Source organism: Eumetopias jubatus, unplaced genomic scaffold, assembly GCF_037043125.1.
Source record: "Eumetopias jubatus isolate StellerSeaLion01/CBP00866 unplaced genomic scaffold, mEumJub1_p1.0 scaffold_12, whole genome shotgun sequence".
Lineage (NCBI taxonomy): Eukaryota > Metazoa > Chordata > Mammalia > Carnivora > Otariidae > Eumetopias > Eumetopias jubatus.
In genome coordinates, this window is record NW_028274818.1 from 88,449,795 (window position 1) to 88,466,419 (window position 16,625).

Genomic DNA, 16,625 nt, shown 5'->3' on the forward strand with positions numbered 1-16,625 from the left:
TTCAATGATAGCCTAGCTGGATATAGTATTCTTGGCTGCATATTTTTCTCGTTTAGTGCTCTGAAGATATCTTGCCAGTCCTTTCTGGCCTGCCAGGTCTCTGTGGATAGGTCTGTTGCCAATCTAATGTTTGTACCATTGTAGGTTACATATCTCTTCTCCTGAGCTGCTTTCAGGATTTTCTCTTAGTCTCTGAGACTCGTAAGTTTTCCTATTAGATGTTGGGGTGTTGACCTATTTTTATTGATTTTGAGAGGGGTTCTCTGTGCCTCCTGGATTTTGATGCCTGTTTCCTTCCCCACATTAGGGAAGTTCTCTGCTGTTATTTGCTCCAATATACCTTCTGCCCCTCTCTCTCTTTCTTCTTCTTCTGGGATCCCAATTATTCTAATGTTCTTTAGTCTTATCGTATCGCTTATCTCTCGAATTCTGCCCTCGTGATCCTGTAGTTGTTTATCTCTCTTTTTCTCAGTCTCTTTATTTTCCATCATTTGGTCTTCTATATCACTGATTCTTTCTTCTGCCTTATTTATCCTAGCAGTTAGTGCCCCCATTTTTGATTGCACCTTATTAATAGCCTTTTTGATTTCGACTTGGTTAGATTTTAGTTCTTTTATTTCTCCAGAAAGCATTTCTCTAATAACTTCCACGCTTTTTTCAAGCCCAGCTAGTATCTTTAAAGTCATGATTCTGAACTCTAGGTCCGACATCGTACTAATGTCAGTATTGAGTAGGTCCCTGGCAGACGGTACTACCTCTTGCTCTTTTTGCTGAGGTGATTTTTTTCGTCTTGTCATTTTGTCCAGAGGAGAACAGATGAATGAGAGAACAGAATGCTAACAGGTTAAGAACGTCTCCAGCAAATATGCTCTATACAAATCAGAAAAGACCTGAAACCAGGGGACAAGAAAGGGAAAGAAAGAAGAGAGGAAAAAAAAAAAGGAAAAAGAAAAAGATGAAAACAAACAAAAACAGAAGAAAACAAAAAAAAACAGAATATGATCAAGTATGATCAGGCTAGTGCATAGATCAGTGCCACACACTAGCTTTTGGGCATATTTTGGTCTGTTAGAAGAAAGTGCCTGCTAAAATTTTAAAGGAAGAAAGACATATATGTACAAAATAAGGGTTGATACAATGAAGGGATGGCAGATGACTGTAAAGATGAAAATTATGAAAGATTTTATAAAAGGAATTGATAAGTTGTTTTTTAAAAAGAAGGAAGAAGATTTAAAAAGAATAAGAAAAAAGAAAAAAAAGGAAAAAAAAGGGAGAGAATGTGATCAGGCAGGAGAATAGAACAAAGCCATACACTAGTGATTTAGGGTATATTTTGATCTGTTAGAAGAAATTGTATCTCAAAATTTTAAAGAGAGAACAACTTATATATATATGCCAAAAATAGGGTAACTACTATGAAGGGATAAAAATAGACTCTAAAAATGAAAAATAAAAAATGTTTTTTTTAAAAAAGGATTGATAAGATGTTGTTTGAAAAAGGGAAAAAGAAAAATTAAAAAAAACAGTTAAAAAATTAACTTTGAAAAACTAATGAATTATGGTAAAAAAGCCATGAATTCTATGTGCAGTATTCCCCTAGCGCTGGAGTTCTCCGGTTCTCCTTGATCGGTAAACTTGGTTTTGGCTTGCTGGCTGTTCGTGCTGATCTTCTGGGGGAGGGGCCTGTTGCCGTGGTTCCCAAATGTCTTTGCTGGAGGCGGAATTGCCCCGCTTTTGTGAGTCCGGGCTGGGCAAGCTGTTCCGGTTTGCTCTCAGGAGCTTTTGTTCCCTGCAAGCTCTCGGTACAACTTTGGAGGACCAGGGTGAAAATGGTGGCCTCTCAATCTCTGCCCAGAGGTGCTGAGAACTCGGGGCCCCGCTCCTCAGTGTGCCCCCAGAGAAAAGCAGTCACTCCCATCTCCCCGGTCTCCGGCCGCACTCCGTGCTCACCTGGCCTGTGACCGAGCGTTGCTATCTCTGGTACCCGACCCCGTGTGGAGTCTCCAAACCCAGCAGATCCCTGCGGTGCACTTCTGCGCCACTCCTCCCGGGGGAGGAAGGGGAGTCTCCCGGCTCTGCCACTTGTTGGGTCCCTGCTGGAGGAGCAGTGGCCCGACTGGGCCGCGGATCACAGTTTATGGCCACCCCGAGCTGAGAGCCCGGTGCCTCGGCTCCGTCTCTGCAGCTGGCTTCCCCACTCCGATACCTGAGAGCTCTGCCGCACTCAGGCACCCCCAGTCTTTCTGTGACCCCGAGGGTCCTGAGACCACACTGTCCCGCGAGGGTTCCACCCCCCACTTAGCCACTGCAGCGACATCCCTCAGCGGAGCCGACTTCTAAAAGTTCTGATTTTGTGCTCCGTGGCTCCACCACTTGCCAGAAGCGGCCGATGGAGGCCCCCTCCCCCGCCGTCTATCCTCCCGAATATCGCCTTGGATTCACTTCTCCGCACGTCCTACCTTCCAGAAAGTGGTCGCTTTTCTGTTCAGAGAGTTGTTGCTATTCTTATCTTCGATCTCCTGTTGAGTTCGTAGGTGTTCAGAATGGTTTGATCCCTATTCAGCTGAATTCCTGAGACCAGACGAAATCCAGGTCTCCTACTTCTCCGCCATCTTGCCACACCCCCTATAGTCGATTTCATTCCCTTTGTCCATAGTTCACTGAATCGGCTTGTAAAGGCTCTGGTAACTCAACAAGGCCTCTGTAGCTTCTGCAGATGCTTCAAGACTCAAAGCAGAAAAAAATAGGAGAGAAAGTTCTGGGCTCATGTCAATTCAGTCTGAAGGCTGGAGGAGGATTTTGGGGGACCACTCTCCTACTCAGAAAACACTCTGGAACAAGTTATTCCTTTTCAGTAGATAAGGTTTTTTTTTTTTTTTTAATTATGTGATACACATTTTTAAAGATTTTATTTGAGAGAACATGAGTGAGGGGAGGGGCAGAGAGAGAGGGAAAAGCAGACTCCCCATTGAGCAGGGAGCCTGATGTGAGGCTCGATCCCAGGACTCCGGGACCATGATCTGAGCTGAGGGCAGATGCTCAAACAACTGAGCCACCCAGGCACCCCGAGATGACTTGAATTTTAAAGAATCTTTCCAAATACGATGGCAGAGGTGCAGCCAGTGGTCTAAGCTCCTCTCATAGTTGGCAATTCTAATGGAGGCTGTAGGTGGTAGGGTGCTTCTTTCCTTTGCCTCTTCTAGGAAGAAATTCCGTGGGAAGTTGTAACTGGCCCACCTTGGATTCATACTTTTCCTCAACTGATCATGGTAGCCAGAGAAGTGGAGAAACTCTATGTAGAAATCGAATTGGCCAGGTCCAGCCCCAGGATAAAGGAGTAGGGAGGGGATGGAACAGGATTCTTAGCTTCCTCAACTGGACCACAGGGATTGGGAATAGGAAAGTGATGTTTCCTCAAGGAGAAGCTAGACAAACCAAGATCCCAGGTCTGCGATGCCTACCAAGAAGCTTTGCACACTTAGCCACTTTGGCCTCCAACCACCCCACTGTTTTCCAGGTGATCGTTCAGCGGTCTCTGGCTGCCAGGAACCTGTCCCATGCCAAAGGAGGCTCTCTGATGGCTGCCTACCTGAAGGTGCTGCCTCTTTTCATGATGGTGTTCCCTGGAATGGTCAGTCGTGTCCTCTTCCCAGGTGAGTAGACAGTGGGGAGAAGAGATCATCTGTCTTTGAGTCGCAGACCCTATGAAGTGTTCTAAACATATGACTGCCATCAGATATTGGGACTGGAGTCCCTGCAGAGTGATTTGGCTGAGGCATCTCTATCCAGACATCTGACTCTATCCTGTTTCCTAACAGGGCTTCAACAGGAATGTCTAGTAGATGTCCCAGGCCAGTACAGGGGAGACCTATTTGGGGCCTTGCCTCAAAAGAATTTTTTTTTGAAGCCACAAACTACAGGCTAAGATCCTGTGCTTCCAGATGTCAGTTTCTTAAAGACTAATGTGAGAGTTCCTGTTGTACTTTTTAGTATTTCAGCTCAATGGTTTGGTTAGTTTGGCCCAGTGTAACCCCTTTGGGGGTACATAACAAAAACCAGGGGTGTCAAAGCCTCTAGAATATTTGCCTTAGATTTTTTTTTAAATGTGGTAAAGTGATGAGATTTGCACTGTGTGGATAAACAGGACTGGGGGAGGGTGTCATTGGGAGTCACCATGATGTCAGGAACTGCTGATCTGTAGGGAAGAGAGCTCCTCTTTTTCCGAATCACTGAGCTTTCCTCTTGTACCCACCAAGGCTGTTATTAACTCAAAGGGGAGGGTAAGGTAGGTAGAGAGCTCCCTCCCCTGCATTTTATCCTACACAGTGTCATGCACAGGTAAAGAAAGGGTAGGATGGCCTAGAAGTTTTGTCTAAATAATTTAGGACAATAAGCCTTAGGAGCAAAAAGCTGGGGAGGGAAGGGGGCGGGAGCTCTCCGTGGTGCTAGACTCTGGGCTTCCCGCTCCTCCAGCGCAGAGGGCATGAAGAACCTAGTCACTGGTCCTGGTTCCAGGGAAGGTGCACAAGACTTGGGAAAAGCCAGGTCAGAGTAAGACCTGGGATTTGGGATTTGTGGTGACTTGATGGAAAATACACAGCTTTTGGGTAAGGCTTGACATATGAACAAAGAACACAGCTTTAAACAACCTACGTTCATCATGCTAAGAGTCTTACAGAGAGTGTGGTCTTTCTGAATATGGACTCTGATTTGAATGTTGCAGCCAGAATCCTGGCTCTGCCACTTCCTAGCGGTGTGACCTTGGAAAGCCACTTGCCTCTGTTCCCTCACTCATAAAATGGGGATAATCCTTCATGAGGCTTAAAGCAGTTCTCGGCACGAGGTAAGCACTATAGAAGTGTTTACTCTTATTTTATGTATTATCTCATTTATTCCTCAAAACAGCCTTATGAGGTAGGTACTGTTAGGGCTCTTTACTTTTCTTTTTTTTTTTTAAGATTTTATTTATTTATTTGAGAGAGAGAGAATGAGAGACAGAGAGCACAAGAGGGAAGAGGGTCAGAGGGAGAAGCAGACCCCCTGCTGAGCAGGGAGCCTGATGTGGGACTCGATCCTGGGACTCCAGGATCATGACCTGAGCCGAAGGCAGTCGCTTAACCAACTGAGCCACCCAGGCGCCCCTAGGGCTCTTTTCATTTACAGATGAAGAAACTGAAGCTCATCCACTCATTTATTCTTTCATGTGTCCATCAAAGATTCTGAGAGCCAATGATCTGCCAGGCCTTATTCTGGGAGACCCTGGGGATCCATAAGTGAACAAGACAAACAGTATCCCTGCCATTGGTGGGGCTCACATTCTAGTGGTGGAGGAGACACACAAGAGATAAGGAAATAAGTAAATGAGACATTCATTGATTATGTTGAGAGCTGTGAGCCATTCGTTGTGTTGAGAGCTGTGAGTAAAAGGCACAGGGAGACATCAGGGAATGCTTGGTGGGGTTTCTTTTGATAGGGTTTCCAGGGATGGCCTCTGTGAGGAGGACGAGGCAACAGTTGATCCATATGGGTCATTTTTTTTCTTTTTTGGGGGGAAGGGCAGAGGGAGAGAGAGACAGAGAGAGAATCTTAAGCAGGCTCCATGCCCAGCACAGAGCCTGATGTGGGGCTCAATCTCACGACCCTGAGATCTGAGACCTAAGCTGAAATCAGAGTCAGACACCTAAACAACTGAGCCACCCAAGCACCCTGGGTGGTTTCAAAATACGTTTCAGAGTGGATCCAACAAGATTAATGATGGGTTGGATGTGGTGCATAAGGAAGAGCAATCTAGACCCCTTCCTAGGTTAAGTAACTTGCTAGAAATTAACCTGGCTAGTGCTGTGTGAGCTGGAATTGGAACCCGGGTGCATCTGCCTCCAAAGCCCAGCTCTTAATGATGGTATTGTCTCTCTTAGCAAATTACATTTCAGGCTTTGGGTCAGTGTCTGGAAGATCAATAGCAAGACCTTGACCATCATTCTTAACAGCCAACAATCATGTCAATCAACAATCATGATTAAGTGAAACATAATGCTATGCTCTATGTCCCTAAGGACTTTTTAATGTAACAGATGAGTATGGTACTCATGAAAAAGCAAGATAAGATATAAATCAAAACACTCTAGCATATGGTACTAACAATAAGCAAAAGGAATTTGAGAGTGAAGTAGGGTGGAGAGGGTGAGGTGGGCATGGTGTGTTGGAAGGCCTGGACAAGTGTTTCTCAAAGTGTGGTTCCCTGTCCAATAGCATCAATGTCACCTTGGAACTTGTTAGAAATGCTAAGCCAAGATGTCTTTCAATGGATGAATGGATAAAGAAGATGTGGTTCATATATACAAAGGACTATTACTCAGCCATCAGAAAGGATGAATATCTACCATTTACATCAACATGGTTGGAACTGGAGGGTATAATGCTAAGTGAAATAAGTCAATCAGAAAAACATAATTATATGGTTTCACTCATATGTGGAACATAAGGAATAGTGCAGAGGACACAAGAGGTAGTGGTGGGAAATTGAATGGGAAGAAATCAGAGAGGGAGACAAACCATATGAGACTCTTGACTCCAGGAAACAAACTGAGGGCTGCAGAAAGGGAGGTGGGTGGGGGGATGGGGTAACTGGGTGATGGGCATTAAAGAGGGCACATGATATGATGAGCACTGGGTGTTACACTGAACTGATGAATCACTGAACATTATATCAAAAACCAATGATGTATTATACCTTGGTTAATTGAATTTAAATTAAAAAAAAGAAATGCAAACTTTCAGGCCTTGTCCAAGACCTGCTGAATCAGAATCTCTTGAGGTTGAGGCCCAGCAATTTAATAAGCTCCCCCCAAAATTGAGAAGCCCTTGCCTAAAGTGCCAGGCTCCAGACCAAGCCACTCTACCTTCCTGTTTCCATGTCTCCCTCTATGTCTGCTCTGCCAATTCCCCCTGAATCTTCAGTTGGGTCCAAAACCACCCAAAAGGATGCTCCAATATTGAGCTATAATGAGCCTGGACAACACCTTCTTCCGCTTATCCATCTGATAAATGGTACACACTTTGAAAGGACTCATAGTGGAAATTAAAAGAGAAGCAAAACCACCCCCCAAAACAGTAAAACACAAGTCTAGAAATGTACCCATTTACAAACCCAATCGTCCCCGCCTGAGCTCTGGAATACCTTAAGGGTATGAGACCTATTCATGATATTTACTAGCTGTTTGATTTGGGGAAGCCTTTCCACCTTTCTGGGCCTCAATTTACTTATCCTTACAATAGGTGTAATAACCACATCTTCCCCATGGAGTTGTGAAGAATACAGTGAGAATTGTATTGAATTGAATGTTAGCATTTGGAAATAGGAGATTTTGTGTTGTTTGGATCTGACCTTGCCAGAAGCATCCTTTTTTTTTTTAAGATTTTATTTATTTATTTGACAGAGAGAGACACAGCGAGAGAGGGAACACAAGCAGGGGGAGTGGGAGGGGGAGAAGCAGGTTTCCCGCAGAGCAGGGAGCCTGATGTGGGGCTCGATCCCAGGACCCTGGGACCATGACCTGAGCTGAAGGCAGACGCTTAATGACTGAGCCACCCAGGCGCCCCCAGAAGCATCATTTATGTCAACTATCAGAGGGCCTGATAAGAGAACCCACACCATACATGAAATGGTTGATTAATTAGCCCAAGATAGGTAGGTTGTTGTTACTCAATGGTGGGTTAATGATCCATAAGGCTGTTGGTTTCAGTTGTAGCTTAGCCAACTAATATCCTAGGATGAATATATATATATATATTTTTAAAGTAAGCTCCATGCCCAGCATGGAGCCCAATATGGGGCTTGAACTCATGACCTTGAGATCAAGACCTGAGCTGACATCAGGAGTTGGATGCCTAACCAACTGAGCCACCCAGGCTCCCCGGATGAAGCCGAACAGACAAGGACAACTGCCACAAACATGCTGTGTAAACTGTGTCTGTCACGTTTCATGGTTGAAAAGTGCATGTCTGGAAGGTTAAACAACCTAAGGTTAACAACCAAAGGTTAAACTATGTAGTTAATTAAATATTCCAGGGAGAGTCTTGCTCCATCTCAGTGTACCTTGAAGAGAGGAGCTTTTGGGGGTGCCTGGGTGGCTCAGCTGGTTGGGCTACTGACTCTTGGTTTTAGGTCGTGGTCTCAGGGTCCTTGGCTCAAGCTCTCTCTCTTCCTTTCTCTCTAAATTAAATAAATCTTTAAAAAGAGAGAGAGAGGGCGCCTGGGTGGCTCAGTTGGTTAAGCGACTGCCTTCAGCTCAGGTTATGATCCTGGAGTGCCAGGATCGAGTCCCGCATCGGGCTCCTTGCTCAGCAGGGAGTCTGCTTCTCCCTCTGACCCTCCCCCTTCTCATGCTCTCTCTCTCTCTCTCATTCTTTCTCTCAAATAAATAAATAAATAAAATTAAAAAAAAATAAATAAATAAAAAGAGAGAGAGAGGAGCTCTTGGACAAAAAGAGGTAAAGTCCATATGATCTGAATGTGAATAAGACCTTTGCCTGACCTGGGAGGCTCCTTACAACATTCTGGGCATGGGAATGAAACTATTTCCTTATCTTCTTTTAAGACTTCTCAGAAGAATCATAAAAAGCCAAGAACTTTGACCTGTCAAAAGCATTTTTCTCAAGATTTGTTTCTGCTCTGGACTTCTCTTCAAATATCACTTTTGGTCTACAGTCTTAATTTTGTCTAAGGCTTGAACCAGAGCTTTGGAGGCATCTACTTCTATTCGGTAGCAATTGCATTATTAATTGTGGCCACAACACCCATTGGTGTATGTTCGTGAGTCGAAGGGTCTCAGCCTTTGAGAAGACATAATAATGTGTGGAGAAATTTTATGAAGACCAGTTTGCCCTTGGACTTCCCAGTGGATGAAAGGGCCTAGGGCTATATCCATTTCTTAGGTCTTACATTACATTAAAAAGAAAAAGAAGATAGAACAATACTGCATTTTAAAATTGTGGTGTCCTTTAAGTGGTTATATTTATTCAATTAGCAGTTTCAATGCAGGTAAAAATATAGAGACTAAGTGTACAACCTCATCTGGAGATACTGTCAAACATCTACACTTGGGGTCTCAGTTAAGTGGTCATCATGACCTTGATAATGCACTGGAACCAGGCAGGAAATTGGCATGAGCAGCGGAGGGCTTCACGTTCACTTGTAAACTGAGGTTCGAGATGCGGACAGGCAGCCCATCACCCTTCAAAATGAGAAGCAAGGACTGAAGACTTTGGATTGAGCAGAGGGGGCTCAGGAGGGATTTACGGGAGTTATTTCTCAGTCCACCTGGTGAAGGAGACTTGAGAGGTAGTAAGTGGCCCAGCTGGGGTGAGTGGTGTTGGGTAGGCATTGGGGCATTGGTGAGGAGCATTGGTTAACTCAGATGTCAGGAGCTGAGGAAGTCAGAAGGCGACAAGAAAGGTATCCTTCAGATGCAGGTGTCAAACCATTGAGACCATACAGAGTTCTGAAGGTCCCAGTGGCCAGGACTAAGTCTTGGGTAGGGTGCCTGCCAGACTCATTAAAGACAGAAAAGCATATACTCTCTTGGTCTTCCTTCTCTGAAAAATTGGATTTCAAGTCAGGAGACCTGGGTTTCAGTTCTGCCTCTGGCATGACCTTGCTGGGTGTTTATACTCAGGTCCCTTGCCCTGATTCTTCATCTGTGAAACGGTGGAAGTAAGCACTGTGATAGCTAGCTCTGTTCCATAGAAATTTGTTGAGCTCCTGCTCTGCCTCATGCTCTGGACTCCAAGCAGGAGTATGGACGTGTATGCTTGGGGCGTGTTCATCGTCATACTAGGAAGAGATGACGAACTGCAGATGCCAGGAAGGCTGGGTGGCTTTACACCAGAAAATCAGAATGCTGCTCAGGAGAGCAAAGACCCGACACAGAAATGCAGGAAGAGGGGGAGAGAGATATTCAGCTAGCACAGCTGGGTTGTTAGGAGCCTAATACGAGAACAGCTCTTGAGGAGCTGGGGAAAAAGAGGGATTTGGAAAATATTTGCCCTGTGTGGGGCAATGGCATTCTCCTGTGCATCCCCAAGGAACTGTAGGCAAGATATGAATTGCCTGTGTCCCCATTTCGGGGGGCCTGGGGGATGCAGCCTGATGGGGGACGCTGTGGAGAATGGCCGCTAGGTGTCTCAGTTTTATTTGGGTGAGAGTAATAACAGCCGAAGTGCATTCAGTGCTTCCTACGTATCAGTTTCTGGGCCAAGCACATTACGTCTGTCATCTCGGCAAACCCTCATGATAATCGTACAAAGTAGACTTACATTACTGTCCCAATTTTACAGATAGGGCAAGGTTAAGTAAGAAGGTCGTGGTTTATAAAATCTAGGCTTCTTTTTTTTTTCACTGAGCTATACAGGTATAGACAGTCATCCTGTCTCCTGGTATGGGCCTACGTCAGGCCATGCTAGTGGCTCGGCCTGGGCTCAGAGGGTCTGTCTGCTCACCCTGGGCCTTGTTTTTTCCACAGATGAAGTGGCTTGTGCAGATCCAGAAACCTGCCTGAAGGTCTGTAGCAACCCCTCTGGCTGCTCCGACATCGCATATCCCAAACTAGTGCTGGAACTCCTGCCCACAGGTAATGTCCACTCATCCCTAAATGGAGTCCCCGTGGTGCTCCCGGAAGGGAAGACCTTGGCCAGGCCCTGATCTGAGGGAGGGACAGGATGGGAGGGCAGCAGGAGGGAGTGCACTCTGGGCTGAGGGACTGAGCCCCAGAGCCAGGGCGCTCAAATAAAACCCAGTTCCTGGCTATGCTCCCTGCTCCAGCCCCTGTCCCTCCTCATGGGTCCCACCCCTGAGTTCTGCTTCCTCCCGGTGGCACCTACTGAGATCAGCTGGTGCTGTGGGCCTGGGGTAATGGGGTCATGAGTGGAGGCAGCAGCAGTTAGCAGGAAAAGCTTGAGGCCCATAGACCTCCCTTTTGCCCCCAGGGCTCCGTGGGCTCATGATGGCTGTGATGATGGCGGCGCTCATGTCCTCCCTCACCTCCATCTTTAATAGTGCCAGCACCATCTTCACCATGGACCTCTGGAATTACATCCGGCCTCAGGCATCAGAGAAGGAGCTCATGATTGTAGGCAGGTAAGGTTGTACTGAGTGGGCCTGGGGAAGGAGAGTGAAAAGTTTAGAAACCCAGGGAGGAGAAAGCTGAGCCCACCCAGAGGCAAAGCCCGACCAGCCACTCATCCTGGAGGCTCAGCCTCTTCTGATGGCAAAGGTGACGTTCCTTAAAACTCTGTATGAATAAATCACTCATTCAAGAGATGTTTGCTGAGCACCTACTATGTGCCGGGTGGCTGGACGCAGAGCAGGGAAAAGCAAAGATTCAGTTTCTGCTTTCACAAAGCTAAAGAGAAGATAATTAAAGAGAGAGGATAATTAAGGGCACCTGGGTGGCTCAGATGGTTAAGCGTCTGCCTTCGGCTCAGGTCATGATCCCAGGGTCCTGGGATCGAGTCCCGCATCAGGCTCCCTACTCCTTGGGAGCCTGCTTCTCCCTCTGCCTCTCTCTCTCTTTGTCTCTCATGAATAAATAAATAAAATCTTTAAAAAAAAAAAAAAAGAGAGAGAGGATAATTAAGAAATCACAACCCCAATGAGTGCTATGAGGAGGAGCCAGGAGATGTAGGGATTCAGAGGAGTCCCTAGCCTCGACTGGGTGAGACCTGAGGGATGAATAGGAGTTAGCCAGGTAAAATGGAGGAAGGGGCTCTGGGGACTGGGCCAGGGTGGGGGGGTGGGGAAGGTTTCCCTACTAAGGCTTCTGTAAGGTCCTGAAATCTAGTGGGGGGGAACAGAAGGGACCAAAATGGACAGTATGCAAATCTTATGTAAAATACATGCTAATAAGCATCTTGGGGCCCCGAGGGCTATCTTAGCTTTTGGTTAGGGAAAGAGTTCTTAGGTCTGACACTGAGAACATAACCCATAAAAGAAAAAAAGAAACAAAACAAATACATTAGACTTCATCTAAAGCTAAAACTTTTTCATTTCAAAAGACACTATTAAGGAAATGAGAAGACAAGCCACAGATAAGGAGAAACTATTTGCAAGTCATGTAGTTGGCAAAGGACTTTTGGTCTAGAATGATCTGCAAAATGAGATCATAACCCTAGAAAACTATAGGGAGATACCATGACGCGCTCACTAAAATGGCTATAATCAGAAAGACAGAGGGACGCCTGGGTGGCTCAGTCGGTTAAGCGTCTGCCTGCCACTCCCTCTGCTGTGCTCTTTCTGTCTCTGATGAATAAGTAAAATCTGAAAGAAAGAAAGAAAGACAGACCGACAAGGAGATAGAGAAGTTGGAACTTTCTTAACACTGCGGGTGGGAATGTAAAATGGTTCAACTGTTCAAAACAGTTTGGCAGTTTTTTAAAAAAATTAAACATACAACTTATCATATGACCGAGTAGTTGCATTCCCAGAAATGAAAACATACCCAGAAATGAAAACATACGTCTACATAAAGATTGCATTCCCAGAAATACATAAAGACAAGAACACAAATATTCACTTAGCAGCTTTTGTTTACAAGAGTAGAAAAATAGAAAAAACTCAAGTGTCCACTGACCACCGCAGGATAAACAGTGGCATGTCTTGGTAGATCCATTCAATGGAATATTTTTCAACAAAAAGAATGACATACTGTGATCATGCACGATGCATGGATGAACCTCAGAAGCATGCTACATGAAGGAAACTGCTGCCAAAGACCCCATGCTGTTTTTGAATCCTATTTCTGTGCAATGTCCAGAAAAGGCAAACCCATAGAAACAGGAGCAAATAAGGAATAAATTGTAAATGGGCGCAAAGGAACTTGTTTGGAGTAATGGACTTGTAAAACTTGATTGCATCGCCCAGAGTTACAGGATTGTACTCTTAGAATGGGTGAATCTTGTGGTATGTAAATTCTACCTCAATAAAACTGTAACAGAGAAAGAGCAGTAAGTGTTCCTGGGGAAGACATGCTAATGAGGGGCTCTCTCCGCCTGGCACTAGGGTGTTCGTGTTGCTGCTGGTGCTGGTCTCCATCCTCTGGATGCCCGTGGTCCAGGCCAGCCAGGGAGGCCAGCTCTTCATTTACATCCAGTCCATCAGCTCCTACCTGCAGCCACCCGTGGCCGTGGTCTTCATCATGGGATGCTTCTGGAAATGGACCAATGAAAAGGTAGCTCATCACCCATGAGGATGTCTTAGTGACATTGGTGGCATTCTGGAGGATGAGTTCTGGGGACGGAGGTGTGGGGAAGGGGCCACCTGGCCTTTGAAGAGCAACCATGGGGGTTCTGTTTCGATGCATTGTGTCATGAAACAGGAAGCTAAGTTCATAAGGAATGAGTAAATTATTCATGAGTGATTAGTTATGTGTGAAAGATAAACAGATAAGTAGCTGCAATCCTTTTCAAATTACTGACGCCTGCATCGACCGTCCCTAGAAAGGCAGGCTCTTGAAAATGGCTCATCGAGGTCTGCAGAGGCTCAGGCTGCCCCGTAACCCTGGACGTCTCTAAGATGGCCTTGCTCTGATTTGCAGGGGGCCTTCTCAGGTCTGATCTTGGGCCTTCTCCTAGGCTTGATTCGGTTGGTCCTGGACTTCATTTACCCGCAGCCTCGGTGTGACCAGCCAGATGACCGCCCCACCGTGGTGAAGGATGTTCATTACCTGTATTTCTCCATGATTCTGTCTGCAGTGACTCTGATCTCGGTGTCCATCGTGAGCTGGTTCACAGAGTCGCCCTCCAAGGAGATGGTACCTTTGGGTTTGATACCATATAACCACTGAGATCCTTGGCCGCGAGTGACAGAAAACTGACCCAAACTGGCCTCAGCGAAGATGGTTTGATTGTTCAAGAAGCTGGGACATCCAGGGTTGGGCTTTAGGGACAGCTTGATTTGGGATGGAAGACCATCCGAATCCATCCTTCATTTCTGCCCCAATTTTCAGGCGCCGTGTGGGGCTGGCAGTTTCCAGGGATTTTATCTTTTCTCATGCTCATTAAGCAAAAGCAGAAACACGTTTGTCCCAGCATTTCTGGCAGAGTTCCTGATTCCCATCGATGCAGTCAGCTCAACACATGTTTACCCATGAACCAGTTCAGTTTCTGTGGCTAGAGAAATGCACGTGCTGAATGGCTGATGGGGGGGTCCCCCAAAAGCCCCAGGTTAAGCTCTGGGGGGCCAGAATGAAGGAGGGTGAGATCCCAACAGAATTAGGGCTGCCGAAGAAAGCCAGGGGAATCGTGGGGGAAATGTCCATTGATTCTTCAGAGGGCAGGGAGCTGGAACTTGTTGGAGGTGCGGTGATGGGGGGGGCATTCTCACATGTGAGGCGGAACATGGGTTCGAGCAGGGGACCCTAATCTGATCCATTCTGCTCCTTAGGTAAGCCGCCTGACCTGGTTTACTCGTCATGACCCCATGGTCCAGAAGGAACAGGTACCACCAGCAACTCCCCAGACTCTTACCATCTCTCCGAATGGGACACCAGAGGCCAGCATCACCAACATCCAGTTGGAGATTGTTCAGGAAAACAGAGCCAAACCCCACTGCTGTGAGTTGCCTCTCCTCGGTTACAGTAGAAGCCCAAGGAGCATTAGGTGTTTAAGGGGAGATTTTTCTACCAAATCACCAGCCAGAAGGGGGGTGTCCTTGGAATGTTAGCATCCCCTGGCCCCCAGTATCTGTTCTAACTTTCAGCAGATGCTCACTGGGGAGCAATAACAACAAACGCATGTTGAGTGCTTGCTAAAACATGGCTCACTCAATCCCCATGAAATCTCACCAGGTAGGCTGGAATGCTATTGGCTTTCTCTAAATTGCTGGTTTCAAATTGGCAGCTTGCAGACATACTGTGGTATAGTCCACCTATCATTTTAATAAAAGGTGCGTTAACATTGAAAAATCAGGAGATTTCACATAAAATTCCAGATTTCCATCTCCTTTTGAAACGTGGGAAGATGTAACAACACTGGGCCCCCATGTCTGCATGACTCACGTTGTCCGGAGCTTGGAAAGCAGGCCCTTCAGACCTGGGCTGTGCCCTTCAGTGAGCCAAGGTCCCCACCCACCCCTATTGCCCCATGACCCTGTGGCCGTGGGCTGTCAATTTACCATTACACGTGGCCCTTTACATCTATCAGTATACATGTACATACACGTAAAAACGTTCTGTGGCTTTGTATCCATGTCAACCTAACGAGATAGATCCAGAAGACCGTGTGTTTCAATAAAAATGAGAGTATCTTTCCTGGTTCATATTTTGACAAGTTTAATAAGCAAGGTGGCTCCCCCTGACCATGTGCCCGGTTCTAAAGGCCGTGGAGCTTGCAGCCCCAGCTTCAAATGGGGAAATAGTTTCCCACAAGAGTGCCCTTCTCGGCCTTGGGCCTTCTGGCAGGCAATGTGATAGAGAGGAGGGAGTCAGACAGATTTGACTTCTAAACCCACCCCTGCCACTGCTTACCCACATGGCCTCACCCAAGTCAGTCAAGTGAGGCTCTGTCTCTTCATCTGAAAGTGATGACAAGTCTGAAAATACCACTCTTCCAGATTAGGTATTCATGAATACTTTCCAGAAAAGGTACGGAAAATACTTCTCACGGGGCACGGAACACAGCTGGTCGGCCCCTCTGCTCCCTTCTCTGGGAGACACAGCCCACATCCTCATGACCTTCCTTTGGGTTCTTTTAGGTGACACGACCCCAAAGCGGTCCAAAGTGATGCGAGCCATCTTGTGGCTCTGTGGAATGGAGAGCCTGGATAAGGAGCCCCCGAGCAAAGCGGAACCTGTCATAGTTTCCTTGGAAGAAAACCCCCTCGTGAAAACCCTTCTGGACATCAATCTCATCATCTGCGTTAGCTGTGCCATCTTTCTCTGGGGCTACTTTGCTTAACGTGGGGGGTGAGCCCAGGGGTCCAGTCTGTTGTCCGCGCCCTGTTTTTGTAATGAAAGGAAATAAATAATAAAGCTTCGTTTGTTTACCGTGAGGCTTCAAAGGAGTTCATGGGCCATTTTCAACGTGACATTTAGCTCTTTTCTTCTTAAAAGGGAATGGAGGGTAGAAGGTAGGGGAGAAAAGAAGTGTCAAAGCTGCCTCTTCTCAAAAGGCTATTCACTCTTCTTGTCTATTGCGTGACACCAAGGGCGAAATTCAAACAGATAAACAAGTGAAGAGACCTGCCAGACCCCCCAGCCTGGCAGCAGCCCCATCTCCAGGGCCGAGCACTAGCATTCGGACTTTGCCCGGCTCACGTTCAAAGCGCAAGGAATGGGACCCACAGGCCACCGCTTGCCTCCACTCCTGCTGGCTTTGGGTGAAGGAATAGCTGGTCCCCAGAGCTTTCTTTGCTGTGACACTTGCTTTTCCATATGATCTCTGGGAAGTAGACCAGAGGGGACGCCCTGGAATCTTGTGCTTTAAGAAAATCGGGAAATGTGTGCACTTCCCAAGTGCTGGCATTGACTCTCTTTCTCTGCTTAATTCCCATAAGGCTGCTTCCCCTCAAACAAGCGGCCAGAAGGATGGGCAACCCCACAGCAAATCTCTACTGGCCGAGGGGCAGTGGGGCT

The 16,625-nt window shown here is 46.5% G+C and overlaps 1 protein-coding gene across 6 annotated transcripts in view; it reads left to right on the forward strand.

Annotated features, from left to right (window-relative positions):
- SLC5A11 (solute carrier family 5 member 11) overlaps positions 1-15,948 on the forward strand; it is a 35,738-nt gene extending 19,790 nt beyond the window's left edge. For all 6 annotated transcript variants that reach the window (XM_028090422.1, XM_028090423.1, XM_028090424.1 and 3 more), the window contains 7 exons: positions 3,518-3,653; positions 10,521-10,628; positions 10,984-11,134; positions 13,055-13,223; positions 13,590-13,805; positions 14,438-14,606; positions 15,746-15,948. In XM_028090422.1, the coding sequence (XP_027946223.1) occupies positions 3,518-3,653; positions 10,521-10,628; positions 10,984-11,134; positions 13,055-13,223; positions 13,590-13,805; positions 14,438-14,606; positions 15,746-15,948 (1,152 nt within the window). The remainder of the gene's footprint in view (positions 1-3,517; positions 3,654-10,520; positions 10,629-10,983; positions 11,135-13,054; positions 13,224-13,589; positions 13,806-14,437; positions 14,607-15,745) is intronic.
- The last annotated feature ends 677 nt before the right edge of the window (positions 15,949-16,625 follow it).